This window comes from Salvelinus fontinalis, chromosome 27 (genome assembly GCF_029448725.1).
Source record: "Salvelinus fontinalis isolate EN_2023a chromosome 27, ASM2944872v1, whole genome shotgun sequence".
Taxonomy (NCBI): Eukaryota; Metazoa; Chordata; class Actinopteri; order Salmoniformes; family Salmonidae; genus Salvelinus; species Salvelinus fontinalis.
Genome location: NC_074691.1, coordinates 16,194,371 through 16,209,477, shown reverse-complemented (window position 1 = coordinate 16,209,477; position 15,107 = coordinate 16,194,371). Strand labels below are relative to the sequence as shown.

The 15,107-nt window shown below is 46.0% G+C and overlaps 1 protein-coding gene across 4 annotated transcripts in view; it reads right to left on the bottom strand.

Annotated features, from left to right (window-relative positions):
- LOC129825158 (mitochondrial peptide methionine sulfoxide reductase-like) overlaps nt 1-15,107 on the bottom strand; it is a 91,367-nt gene that overhangs the window by 19,433 nt on the left and 56,827 nt on the right. For 3 of the 4 annotated variants that reach the window (XM_055885022.1, XM_055885020.1, XM_055885023.1), the window contains 3 exons: nt 13,502-13,621; nt 5,260-5,364; nt 998-1,104 (listed from right to left, as the gene is read on the bottom strand). In XM_055885022.1, the coding sequence (XP_055740997.1) occupies nt 998-1,104; nt 5,260-5,364; nt 13,502-13,621 (332 nt within the window). The remainder of the gene's footprint in view (nt 1-997; nt 1,105-5,259; nt 5,365-13,501; nt 13,622-15,107) is intronic. The other variant, XM_055885021.1, reaches the window with a different exon arrangement.

The window sequence follows — 15,107 nt, the reverse complement described above, 5'->3', positions numbered from 1 at the left end:
AGAGCAGTAAGGTTGTAGAGAGAAGATAGAAAGAGAGAGAGAAGAGCAGTAAGGTTGTAGAGAGAAGATAGAAAGAGAGAGAAGAGCAGTAAGGTTGTAGAGAGAAGATAGAAAGAGAGAGAGAAGAGCAGTAAGGTTGTAGAGAGAAGATAGAAAGAGAGAGAGAAGAGCAGTAAGGTTGTAGAGAGAAGATAGAAAGAGAGAGAGAAGAGCAGTAAGGTTGTAGAGAGAAGATAGAGAGAGAGAGAAGAGCAGTAAGGTTGTAGAGAGAAGATAGAGAGAGAGAGAAGAGCAGTAAGGTTGTAGAGAGAAGATAGAAAGAGAGAGAGAAGAGCAGTAAGGTTGTAGAGAGAAGATAGAAAGAGAGAGAAGAGCAGTAAGGTTGTAGAGAGAAGATAGAAAGAGAGAGAGAAGAGCAGTAAGGTTGTAGAGAGAAGATAGAAAGAGAGAGAGAGAGGAGGAGAGAGTAACAGCAGAAAGAAACCAACATAGTTCCACTGTAAGCTTGGAAGTATTCTCCCTCTCTCAGTCTCTCCATTGTTCTGGAAGCCATGCATGCAGCAGTGCTGGAGAGGGTGGGGTCTTAGCGCGGCAAAGCTGCTCCACATAGCTTTCCTGAAAGAGATTCTGCTGTACCTCCCCGCCTGTTCTCTCCTCTCACTGGGGGAATCAGCTGCAGCATGCCATCCCTCTCAATTAAACATATGCATTGGCATTGTAGGCTGCCCGGCTCCATGCATGTTCTCTGTAAGGTGATGGGCTTTGAACCCTGACTGATTCTCTCTGGAGAGACGGGTGTGTTGCAGCAAGCTTTTAATGTGACTGGTGACTGATGCAGATAAAACCTTGTTGGCTGGTACAATGTGTTCTGGTATGGTTACTGAATGCCATTTATTTGGGGGAAATAGATTTTCTTCCACACCAAGCTTTTATTTCTATAACATCTCTAGAGAACTGATTATTGAGTTGATGTGACTCCCACACACAGAAACGTTACCTTCTGATAGTCATCTTTGGAAGCCAGAGCCTGTTCAAGCTGCTCCTGTGTGTATGTGTAGATGGCTGATCGATAGGTCGCTCCTACGTCGTTGCCCTGACGCATTCCTGACAATGAGAGAGAACACAATGTTGGGTAACTTTAAGACAAGTTACTGGACTAAAGACAATATATTTCACTCAATATAGAGTAAGACATAAAAGATTAAGACACACACACACAGAAACACACAGAGACACACACACACACACACACACACACACACACACACACACACACACACACACACACACACACACACACACACACACACACAGACACAGACACAGACACACACACACACACACACACAGGGTTACAAGGTACTCTGAGTTGCCAAAAGTTTACTTCCATATTATTTCTTCTAAACGTCTAAACTATCCTGTCCATCCACCAACCTACCAGCATACTATGTTTACTTTGCTTGCTCTGACAGTCCTACGAAACAAACTCACAATCAACCCTGTTTGTCTGTCTGGGGAAAACAACCTGGAGACGAGACCAGACCAACTGCGGTGTAATTTCAAGCACAGTTCACCTTGATGCAGATGTAGAATATGATACAGCTACTGCCTGCCTGCCTGTCTGCCTGTCTGCCTGTCTATCTGCCTGTATGCCTGCCTGTCTGCCTGTCTGTCTGCCTGCCTGTCTGCCTGTATGCCTGCCTGTCTGCCTGCCTGTCTGCCTGTATGCCTGCCTGTCTGCCTGCCTGTATGCCTGCCTGTCTGTCTGCCTGTATGCCTGCCTGTCTGTCTGCCTGTCTGTCTGCCTGTCTGCCTGTATGCCTGCCTATCTGCCTGCCTGTATGCCTGCCTGTCTGCCTGTCTGTCTGCCTGCCTGCCTGCCTGCCTACCTGCCTACCTGCCTACCTCTGTGTAATTATTATGTTGCTGGAAGCGGAGTGGAGTGTGAGCTGTGCAGACAGACAGTGACTCACACTGATTTTGTTCCCTGACAAAAAGCTCCCATTCAAACACGCAATCATTGGCTAGGTGTTAGAGGACACAGTGAAAATGTATTGTAGGTTGAAGACAAACCATTTAGTCATACTGTTGAGAGTAGTCTCATGTTACGAATATGACAGTGAGTCTTACAGTAAGGGAATCAGTAGGTTAACTTTATCTAGCATCACTGGGAATGTGAGCAGCACTTCAGAGAATGCTTGACCTTAGTCTCGATCTTGACCTTTCTGAATAGTACTACCCATGTTGCATCCATACTACAGGTACATACACTACATGTCCACAAGTGTCGATGACCTCATTCCAAAATCATGGGCATTAATATGGAGCTGGTCAGGCCTTTGCTGCTATAACAGTCTCCACTCTTTTGGGAACCATGAAAAACTGTCCCAGACCATTATTCCTCCTCCACCAAACTTTACAGTTGGCACTATGCATTCGGGCAGGTAACGTTCTACTGGTATCCGCCAAACCCAGATTCGTCCGTCGGACTGCCAGATGGTGAAGCGTGATTCATCATTCCAGAGAACACATTTCCACTGCTCCAGAGTCCAATGGCGGTGAGCTTTACACCACTCCAGCCAACACTTGGCATTGTGCATGGTGGTCTTAGGCTTGTGTGCGGCTGCTCGGCCATGGAACCCATTTCATGAAGCTCCTGACGAACAGTTATTGTGCTGATGTTGCTTCCAGAGGCAGTTTGAAACTCGGTAGTGAGTGTTGCAACCAAGGCGAGAAGATTTTTACGCGCTTCAGCACTCAGTGGTCCCGTTCTGTGAGCTTGTGTGGCCTACCACATCGCGGCTGAGTCGTTGTTGCTCCTAGACGTTTCCACTTCACAATAACATCACTTACAGGTCACCGGGGAGGCTCTAGCAGGGCAGAACTTTGACAAACTGACTTTGTGGCATCCTATGATTGTGCCATGTTGAAAGTCACTGAGATCTTCAGTAAGGCCATTGTACTGCCAATGTTTGTCTATGGAGATTGCATGGCTGTGTGCTCGATTTTATACACCTGTCAGCAAGGGGTGTGGCTGAACTAGCCGAATCCCCTAATTTGAAGGGGTGTCCACATACTTTTGTATACTGAATATAGTGTAGGTAATACATTATGGATACATATAAAATCAGCAAAAAAAGAAACGTCACTGTCAACTGCGTTTATTTTCAGCAAACTTAACATGTGTAAATATTTGTATGAACATTACAAGATTCAACAACTGAAACAAACTGAACAAGTTCCACAGACATGTGACTAACAGAAATGGAATAATGTGTCCCTGAACAAAGGGGGGGTCAAAATCAAAAGTAACAGTCAGTATCTGGTGTGGCCACCAGCAGCATTAAGTACTGCAGTGCATCTCCTCCTCATGGACTGCACCAGATTTGCCCGTTCTTGCTGGGAGATATTACCCCACTCTTCCACCAAGGCACCTGCAAGTTTCTGGGGAGAATGGCCCTAGCCCTCACCCTCCGATCCAACAGGTCCCAGACGTGCTCAATGGGATTGAGATCCAGGCTCTTCGCTGGCCATGGCCTTGCAGGAAATCACGCACAGAACGAACAGTATTGCTGGTGGCATTGTCATGCTGGAGGGTCATGTCAGGATGAGCCTGCAGGAAGGGTACCACATGAGGGAGGAGGATGTCTTCCCTGTAATGCACAGTGTTGAGATTGCCTGCAATAACAACAAGCTCAGTTCAAGCTCATGCTGTGACACACCGCCCCAGACCATGACAGACCCTCCACCTCCAAATCGATCCCGCTCCAGAGTACAGGCCTCATCCCGCTCATTCCTTCGACAATAAACGCGATTCTGACCATCACCCCTGCTGAAACAAAACCGCGACTCGTCAGTGAAGAGCACTTTTTGAGTGAAGAGCACTTTTTGTCAGTCCTGTCTGGTCCAGCGACGGTGGGTTTGTGCCCATAGGCGACGTTGTTGCCAGTGATGTCTGGTGAGGACCTGCCTTACAACAGGCCTACAAGCCCTCAGTCATGCCTCTCTCAGCCTATTGCGGACAGTCTGAGCACTGATGGAGGGATTGTGCATTCCTGGTGTAACTCGGGCAGATGTTGTTGCCATCCTGTACCTGTCCCGCTGGTGTGATGTTCGGATGTACCGATCCTGTGCAGATGTTGTTACATGTGGTCTGCCACTGTGAGGACGATCAGCTGTCCGTCTTGTCTCCCTGTAGCGCTGTCTTAGGCGTCTCACAGTACAGACATTGCAATTTATTGCCCTGGCCACAGCTGCAGTCTTCATGCCTCCTTGCAGCATGCCTAAGGCACGTTCACGCAGATGAGCAGGGACCCTGGGCATCTTTCTTTTGGTGTTTTTCAGAGTCAGTAGAAAGGCCTCTTTAGTGTCCTAAGTTTTCATAACTGTAACCTTAATTGCCTACCGTCTGTAAGCTGTTAGTGTCTTAACGACCGTTCCACAGGTGCATGTTCATTAATTGTTTATGGTTCATTGAACAAGCATGGGAAACATTGTTTAAACCCTTTACAACGAAGATCTGTGAAGTTATTTGGGTTTTTCTTTGAAAGACAGGGTCCTGAAAAAGGGACATTTCTTTTTTTGCTGAGTTTATAACCATCAAATCTAAAATATGAACCCTTAATTCTGCATGCTATGTGCAACAGCACTATTCCTGAGCTAAATCACTCATGAATTATGACACTGAAGTGACCTGAGGAATATGACATAGATGCTGTGCCAATAGTGTGGGAAAGAGTCATCAACACTGTGTGTCATAGTGTGTGTATGTTTTATCCACTGAGTTGACGTGAGGAGGGGTCAGAGTTAAGACAGAGGCAGATTTCTCTGGGGTTGTGTGTCGCCTGTGGACTCACACAGGGTCAATAAGGGTGAAATGAAACACACACTCATTGGGAGGTTACACACGGCAGGCACTTCTCTTGGTGGAGAGTGACCCTCTCTCCTCGCCTCTTTCTCCTACCCTCATTTCACAGAGCCCTGATTGCAACCACTCAACATGGCAGACTCATATTCCTGTTACAGCTCAAGGCAGAGAGGAGGCAGTATCCCCCGCTGGAGTCAAGCTATGCAAGAATTGGCTTTGGAAACACTGCAGTTATATATACCAGTATGTCTGTGTGTGGGTTTTATATTTAACAGAGCGACTTACAGTAGTGAGGACATACATTTTCCTACTGGACCCCTGTGGGAATTGAACCCACGACCCTGATGTTTCAAACGCCATGAGCCAACCATCAGAGCTACACGGGACCTTACCTTGAGTTGGGTTGTGGCTCTCCCAGAACACCTTGAGCAGTTTGGAGAAGCTTGTCTTCTCTGGCTCCCAGACCACCCGCACCACCTCAGTATGGCCTGTCCTACCTGAGAGAGACAACAGAAGACAGGAGAATGGTGACGTTAGGAGAAATAGGCAGTTGCCCCTATCCACTGGTCCAGGAGCAGATATTTCCTTATCCTTTTGGGTTAAGGTTAGGATTGGGGTATGATAATCTGATTCTAGATCTGTGGATACGTAACATTGAGTGTTCCTCCACTCCTCAGATACAGTGAATGTTAACTGAGAGTGAATGCTGTTCTCCAGTGCAGCAGTGAGCTGCTGTCCTGGATCAGTTCTGAATGTTTTAAGCAAGCAGAGAGCCCCTCTGTCCCAGAGCTCTGGAGGAGGAGTGTCATCCAATCACACAAGCTGGACACCGAGTTTGGGACACGCTGATTGGATAGAGCTGTTAGGAGAACTCTCTTTCACTCTACCAGAGGGACACCCACAAAGGTTAACATCTCAATATGAGGTGAGAAGACAGAGTAAAACCATGTTTAATAAATAAGTGCTCTTCTATTCCCAATTCAAGACATTTCTAGCTAGATGAGTTTATTCCACTGAGATGGGTGTTTAATATCCCCTTATAAGGCTGTGTTCCCCACTATCTGCAGCACATCCACAGCTGGGATATTAAAAAAATGATAAGAACTAACCTGTAGGGTCACTCTCATTACAGACTGGCGCTACAGAGGAACTGTACAATAAACATGATGGAAGAACACAGTGATGTCCTGGAGACAGGAGGAGGAACAAGGGAGTGTATGGGACACAATTGAGATGGTCTATAATTTGGTGCACACACACACAGAAGCACATACACAGTCAAATGCACAGACGCACCCATAGATTCATGAATCCATTTAGTCCTTTCCTCTCTCCAACATTCTCTCTCCCTCCCAGCCATTCTTTTAAACCCATGAATCCATTCCCTCTCTCTGTCAGCCTCCCTCATTTTCTGCTATGCAATCTCTTTCAGCCTCCTTCTACTCACTCTCTCCCTCCCTCTCTTTTTTCCTCCCCCTCTCTCCTTTCTCCTCCTTCTGGTGGCTCCCTCGTTCAGCTGGTAGTGGAGCTGTGTGTTCAGGGTGAGCTGAAGGACATCTGAGGTACACACACGCGGCAATCTTTACTGCTGGCAGCTCAGGGGAGGACGGGCAAGATGGTTGCCAGCATGAAGCTCAGCAGGAGACAGAAGAGTCCATATGCCACCACTCTCCAACTCCAAATGCATGGCCACAGGGCTGGAGCAAAATATATGTTACAATCTTTTTTATGCCTGTACTGCCCTATCCTATTCCTGTACTGCCCTATCCTATTCCTGTACTGCCCTATACTGTTCCTGTATTCCCCTATCCTATTCCTGTACTGCCCTATCCTATGCCTGTACTGCCCTATCCTATTCCTGTACTGCCCTATCCTATTCCTGTACTGCCCTATACTGTTCCTGTATTCCCCTATCCTATCCCTGTACTGCCCTATCCTATTCCTGTATTGCCCTATCCTATTCCTGTACTGCCCTATCCTATTCCTGTACTGCCCTATCCTATTCCTGTACTGCCCTATCCTATTCCTGTACTGCCCTATACTGTTCCTGTACTGCCCTATCCTATTCCTGTATTGCCCTATCCTATTCCTGTACTGCCCTATCCTGTTCCTGTACTGCCCTATCCTATTCCTGTACTGCCTTATCCTATTCCTGTACTGCCCTATCCTATTCCTGTACTGCCCTATCCTATTCCTGTACTGCCCTATCCTATTCCTGTACTGCCCTATACTGTTCCTGTATTCCCCTATCCTATTCCTGTACTGCCCTATCCTATTCCTGTACTGCCCTATACTGTTCCTGTATTCCCCTATCCTATTCCTGTATTCCTCTATCCTATTCCTGTACTGCCCTATCCTATTCCTGTATTCCTCTATCCTATTCCTGTACTGCCCTATCCTATTCCCGTACTGCCCTATACTGTTCCTGTATTCCCCTATCCTATTCCTGTATTGCCCTATCCTATTCCTGTATTGCCCTATCCTATTCCTGTACTGCCCTATCCTGTTCCTGTATTCCTCTATCCTATTCCTGTATTGCCCTATCCTATTTCTGTATTGCCCTATCCTATTCCTGTACTGCCCTATCCTATTCCTGTATTGCCCTATACTGTTCCTGTATTCCTCTATCCTATTCCTGTATTGCCCTATCCTATTCCTGTATTGCCCTATCCTATTCCTGTACTGCCCTATCCTATTCATGTACTGCCCTATACTGTTCCTGTATTCCCCTATCCTATTCCTTTATTGCCCTATCCTATTCATGTACTGCCCTATCCTGTTCCTGTATTCCTCTATCCTATTCCTGTACTGCCCTATCCTGTTCCTGTATTCCTCTATCCTATTCCTGTACTGCCCTATCCTATTCCTGTATTGCCCTATCCTATTCCTGTATTGCCCTATCCTATTCCTGTATTGCCCTATCCTATTCCTGTATTGCCCTATCCTATTCCTGTATTGCCCTATCCTATTCCTGTATTGCCCTATCCTATTCCTGTACTGCCCTATCCTGTTCCTGTATTCCTCTATCCTATTCCTGTACTGCCCTATCCTGTTCCTGTATTGCCCTATCCTATTCCTTACTGTATCAGAATGATGCTTTCCTCCATTCTCTCTCTGTTTCTCTTTCTTTGGGTCTATTGTCTGTTCTATACATTTCTGCAGCCCCTAATCCCTTGTTGACGCAGCTGTCTGCCAAGGAGCCATGGTGTGTGTGTGTGTGTGTGTGTGTGTGTGTGTGTGTGTGTGTGTGTGTGTGTGTGTGTGTGTGTGTGTGTGTGTGTGTGTGTGTGTGTGTGTGTGTGTGTGTGTGTGTGTGTGTGTGTGTGTGTGTGTGTGTGTGTGTTTGTAGATAGGGAAGGAGGAAAGGGTACAGTTATCTCTCTACAGTCACACAAGGCTGAAACCCCCACACATTCCTCACGTATCCCAGAAGGCAATGGGAGCAGAGCGCATGGTCTCTTGGATATAGTTGATCAACCATGTTCAGAGTGATCCTTCTTCTCTCGCTCCCCTCCCTCTCTCTGTCTCTCCATTCAGTCAAGTCATCTGTGCAGTGTAACGTCTGCATTCTACATCCACTTGCTATATGCCTGAGTGTGTAGATTCATATTGACTATGGATTCTGTCAGACTGAATAGTTAGGAAGAGGGGGCTGCTCAGGTTTGACTATCTGAGAGGAGATACTGTGCTAACACCGGCTGTCTGTCGCAGCAGGCTGTTGAGGTTCGGATCACAGAGAAGAGAGGACAAGATAATGTGTGGCTCTAAAAGTTATATCGTTTCAAAGACAATATTTTAAAAAATAAATTCAGGGCTGTTGGATGAGCTATTGCTATTGTGCCAGTGTATATTCATTTGGGAAGTTTGATTTAAGGAAAAGGCGAACAAAACCTCACATTGAGCTGCAGCCCCAGCAGCAGTCAGTAACAGTCAGTAACAGCCAGTAGCAATATGTAACAGTCAGTAACAGTCAGTAACAGCCAGTAGCAATCTGTAACAGTCAGTAACAGTCAGTAACAGTCAGTAGCAATCTGTAACAGCCAGTAACAGTCAGTAGCAATCTGTAACAGTCAGTAGCAGTCAGTAACAGTCAGTAGCAGTCAGTAACAGTCAGTAGCAGTCTGTAGCAGTCAGTAGCAATCAGTAACAGTCAGTAGCAGTCAGTAACAGTCAGTAACAGTCAGTAACAGTCTGTAACCGTCAGTAGCAGTCTGTAGCAGTCAGTAGCAGTCTGTAGCAGTCTGTAACCGTCAGTAGCAGTCAGTAGCCATCTGTAGCAGTCTATAGCAGTATGTAACAGTCAGTAACAGTCAGTAGCAGTCATTAACAGTCAGTAGCAGTCTGTAACAGTCAGTAACAGTCAGTGACAGTCTGTAACAGTCAGTAGCAGTCAGTAGCCATCTGTAACAGTCAGTAGAAATCTGTAACAGTCAGTAACAGTCAGTAGCAGTCAGTACCAGTCTGTAACAGTCAGTAGAAATCTGTAACAGTCAGTAACAGTCAGTAGCAATCTGTAACAGTCAGTACCAGTCAGTAGCAATCTGTAACAGTCAGTAACAGTCAGTAGGAGTCAGTAGCAATCTCTAACAGTCAGTAGTAGTCTGTAGCAGTCTGTAACAGTCAGTAGCAGTCTGTAGCAGTCTGTAACAGTCAGTAGCAGTCTGTAACAGGCAGTAGCAGTCAGTAGCAATCTGTAAGGGTCAGTAGCAGTTTGGAAACAGTCGTCAGTAACAGTCAGTAGCAGTCAGTAACAGTCAGTAATGGTCTGTAACAGTCGGTAACAGTCAGTAACAGTCAGTAGCAATCTGTAACAGTCAGTAGCAGTCAGTAACAGTCAGTAGCAGTCTGTAACAGTCGACAACAGTCAGTAACAGTCAGTAGCAGTCTGTAACAATCAGTAGCAGTTAGTAGCAGTCTGTAACAGTCAGTAGCAGTCAGTAGCCATCTGTAGCAGTCAGTAGCAGTTTGGAAACAGTCAGTAACAGTCAGTAGCAGTCAGTAACAGTCAGTAATGGTCTGTAACAGTCGGTAACAGTCAGTAGCAATCTGTAACAGTCAGTAGCAGCCAGTAACAGTCAGTAGCAGTCTGTAACAGTCGACATCAGTCAGTAACAGTCAGTAGCAGTCAGTAGCCATCTGTAGCAGTCTATAGCAGTATGTAACAGTCAGTAACAGTCAGTAGCAGTCATTAACAGTCAGTAGCAGTCTGTAACAGTCAGTAACAGTCAGTGACAGTCTGTAACAGTCAGTAGCAGTCAGTAGCCATCTGTAACAGTCAGTAGAAATCTGTAACAGTCAGTAACAGTAAGTAGCAGTCAGTACCAGTCTGTAACAGTCAGTAGCAGTCAGTAGCAGTCAGTACCAGTCTGTAACAGTCAGTAGCAATCTGTAACAGTCAGTACCAGTCAGTAGCAATCTGTAACAGTCAGTAACAGTCAGTAGGAGTCAGTAGCAATCTGTAACAGTCAGTAGTAGTCTGTAGCAGTCTGTAACAGTCAGTAGCAGTCTGTAGCAGTCTGTAACAGTCAGTAGCAGTCTGTAACAGGCAGTAGCAGTCAGTAGCAATCTGTAACAGTCAGTAGCAGTTTGGAAACAGTCATCAGTAACAGTCAGTAGCAGTCAGTAACAGTCAGTAATGGTCTGTAACAGTCGGTAACAGTCAGTAACAGTCAGTAGCAATCTTTAACAGTCAGTAGCAGTCAGTAACAGTCAGTAGCAGTCTGTAACAGTCGACAACAGTCAGTAACAGTCAGTAGCAGTCTGTAACAATCAGTAGCAGTCAGTAGCAGTCTGTAACAGTCAGTAGCAGTCAGTAGCCATCTGTAGCAGTCAGTGGCAGTTTGGAAACAGTCAGTAACAGTCAGTAGCAGTCAGCAACAGTCAGTAATGGTCTGTAACAGTCGGTAACAGTCAGTAACAGTCAGTAGCAATCTGTAACAGTCAGTAGCAGCCAGTAACAGTCAGTAGCAGTCTGTAACAGTCGACATCAGTCAGTAACAGTCAGTAGCAGTCTGTAACAATCAGTAGCAGTCAGTAGCAGTCTGTAACAGTCAGTAGCAGTCTGTAACAGTCAGTAGCAGTCTGTAAACGTCAGTAGCAGTCAGTAACAGTCAGTAGCAGTCTGTAACAGTCAGTAGCAATCAGTAACAGTCAGTAGCAGTCAGTAACAGTCAGTAACAGTCAGTAACAGTCTGTAACCGTCAGTAGCAGTCAGTAGCAGTCAGTAACAGTCTGTAGCAGTCTGTAACCATCAGTAGCAGTCAGTAGCCATCTGTAGCAGTCTATAGCAGTATGTAACAGTCAGTAACAGTCAGTAGCAGTCAGTAACAGTCAGTAGCAGTCTGTAACAGTCAGTAGCAGTCAGTAACAGTAAGTAGCAGTGAGCTGAGGCAAGGTTTCAGCACCACCAGATGGAAAGCTCCCTGCCTCAGTGCAGCACTCTTCATTCTACAGAGCACTGCCACTACTACCAAAACAGAAACTAAATGATAACAAAACATCAATCAAATGAAACACACACGCATGCATGCATGCACATACACACATAGTCACACACACACACACACACATACGCACATACACACATATTCTCTCTCACTCAGATCCAACAGCAGTAGATGTTTAACGCCTCTAAACTCTAAGCTCTGACTTCAGTTCAATATCCATCCTGAGAGAACGGCACTCTGGGAAAAGTCATCAAACAAATTTCCCCTGATGAAACTCTTTACAAAGTTGTTTTCCACTGGAACAAAAGTCAATATCCAGATCAAAGACTAGTGACTTCCATGCTCCTAACAGCCCTACACAAACGTTATTGTACTGAACCACAGAGAGAGAGATAGGAGAGAGAGATAGGAGAGAGAGATAGGAGAGAGACAGATAGGAGAGAGAGGGTATTTTGCAGATTCCACACACATGCGCACACACACGAACACATACACAAGCGCTCACATATGCACACACACACTGCGGAGGGCCCGGTCTGTGAAGGTCAGAGCTGGACAAGAGGGGCCAGAGTTCAGAAAATGCCCTCAGTCCTCAGAGGAACACCCGGCAGGGTTTGTTCTGTTACTTCCTATTCCCGGAAAACTATGTACATTCACACTGAGAGCAAAATCTCATTTCCTAAATCCTAAATCCCTCAAAAGCAGGTCGGAGAGGCAGTGGGTGCATCTAAAAATAATACAGAGACAGCTGGCAGTGTTTGGATAGCGCCCTGAATGTTCAAAAACACCCAACTCCCATTATTGCAATGAAAGGAAAACTGTAGTGAACAATTTCACCGTCTGAATCACGGAGACTTTCTTCCACCGCTGATTTGGATTCTCATTTCCAAACTATATTTCTGATTGTCCACTTTTCACAGAAAGCAGACTGCTCAAAATGACACCTACTGTTGCTGTTTTGTTACTAACAGGAGAGTGAGGCCCATCACAGAACCATAGAACTAGTGATGCACATCTAATGGTGAATTTCCGTATCTCTGGACAGCACACACACTTAGACAGTATCATGTAGAGAGATCCTTCTGTCTATCACATAATGGCCTTACACATTCCTTAACTGTCGGATCATTAACAACGCACACAAACACACATACAGGTGAGCACACACACACACACACACACACACACACACACTGCTAGAAAGCGGTCACTTCTCCCTGCTTCACTATAATAGGACCTAAGGGATTCCATTTGGTTTCCAGGGGCAGGCTGGGAGAAAACAGCCTGTCAATCTAAACCCCAGATACCTCTGCTACTGAGTACAATACAGTAGTACCTGCTAGAAAGGCCCTTCATAGAGACATGTACAAGTCATTAACATCAGGAGATGATCAAATCAAATGTGATTTCTCACATCATGAGGCTGGTTAGTGTGTTACAGACACAGGCTGTGGAGGGCTGTGGAGGGCAGTTCATGAGGGAGATCAAGATTCAATTAAACACTCAATTCTAACACTGAATTATTCTGAGCACGCGAATGTTCTACAAGCACTTGGACAATGACTCAGGGGCACTGTTGAGTAGGGTGTGGGGTCACTGTTGAGTAGGGTGTGGGGGCACTGTTGAGTAGGGTGTGGGGTCACTGTTGAGTAGGGTGTGGGGTCATTGTTGAGTAGAGTGTGGGGTCATTGTTGAGTAGGGTGTGGGGTCACTGTTGAGTAGGGTGTGGGGTCACTGTTGAGTAGGGTGTGGGGGCACTGTTGAGTAGGGTGTGGGGCCATTGTTGAGTAGGGTATGGGGTCACTGTTGAGTAAGGTGTGGGGTCACTGTTGAGTGGGGTGTGGGGTCATTGTTGAGTAGGGTGTGGGGGCACTGTTGAGTAGGGTGTGGGGTCATTGTTGAGTAGGGTGTGGGGGCACTGTTGAGTAGGGTGTGGGGTCACTGTTGAGTAGGCTGTGGGGTCACTGTTGAGTAGGGTGTGGGGTCATTGTTGAGTGGGGTGTGGGGTCACTGTTGAGTAGGGTGTGGGGTCACTGTTGAGTAGGGTGTGGGGTCATTGTTGAGTGGGGTGTGGGGGTCACTATTGAGTAGGGTGTGGGGTCATTGTTGATAGGGGTGTGGGGGTCACTGCAGAGTGTGGTGTGGGGGTCACTGTTGAGTGGGGTGTGGGGTCACTGTTGAGTGTTACCTGTGCAGGTCTCTTCGTAGGTGGGGTTGGGGGTGAGGCCTCCAGCATAGCCCACCTGGGTGGAGTAGACTCCCTTCTGCTTCCAGAACTTTCTCTCTGCACCCCAGAAACAGCCCATCCCTTTAAGACAACACATCTCAGTCAGAAACAGCCCATCCCTTTAAGACAACACATCTCAGTCAGAAACAGCCCATCCCTTTAAGACAACACATCTCAGTCAGAAACATCCCATCCCTTTAACACAACACATCTCAGTCAGAAACAGCCCATCCCTTTAAGACAACACATCTCAGTCAGAAACAGCCCATCCCTTTAAAGACAACACATCTCAGTCAGAAACAGCCCATCCCTTTAAGACAACACATCTCAGTCAGAAACAGCCCATCCCTTTAAGACAACACATCTCAGTCAGAAACATCCCATCCCTTTAAGACAACACATCTCAGTCAGAAACAGCCCATCCCTTTAAGACAGCACACCTCAAGTCAGAAACGAACAGACAGGCATAGATGGATGGATGGATAGTTGGAAAAATGCAATAAATAGAAGAGTGAATGAAGGGAATAAAATCCTGAACCACTGGCAATTTCAGACCTATTATTATTGTGACGACCCTCCCACTCTGTCTGCCGTATTCTCTCTTTGTTCTTGTTTCCTTATTAGGATGTCGGTGGGCGGAGTTGGGAGGGTCGTCAGCTACATGGGAAACACCTGGGCCCACTGTCATAGGATAAATGCGCCACTTCCCCATTCATGGAGGAGACTCTCTCCATGCAGACACCTTTACAGATTTTGTTGTGTTGTGTATCTTGGTGGTTTTTGGTTGTTTGCTTTAGCACCTTTCAACACCCTGCATTATCACATTCATGCATGCAACACACTCACTTACACTACTGATTACTGATTACACACACCATTGTATATTGTACTTAGTTAATAAATATATTTTGTTATTCCTTATCTCCACGTGGTCTCCCTTTTGTTACGGGCTTTGAGCCGGTTCGTGACATTATGCTGATGTAGAGTACATATTAGAGGTTGACCGATTAATCGGGATGGCCGATTAATTAGGGCCGATTTCAAGTTTTCATAATTCGTTTTTGCAACCTTCCGGTTACTAGTCCAACGCTCTAACCACCTGCCTTACATTGCACTCCACGAGGAGCCTGCGTGGCAGCATTAAACTTATCTTATAAAAAACAACCAATCTTAACATAATCCCTAGTTAACTACACATGGTTGATATTACTAGTTAATCTAGCTTGTCCTGCGTTGCATATAATCGATGCGGTGCTGTTAATTTCTCATCGAATCACAGCCTACTTCGACAAGCGGGTGATGATTTAACAAGCGCATTCGCGAAAAAAGCACTGTCGTTGCACCTATGTACCTGTAACGGCAGATTTCCTCCTCTTCGTCTGAAGAGGAGGTGTAGGGATCGGACCAAGACGCAGAGTGGAAAGTGTCCATAATTTATTATAAAATAAACTGAACACTACAATGAAACAAATTAACAAATAGAATCCAACCGAAAACAGTCCCGTGTGGCACGAATACTAACACGAAAGACAAACACCCACAAACACACACGTGAACCCCGGCTGCC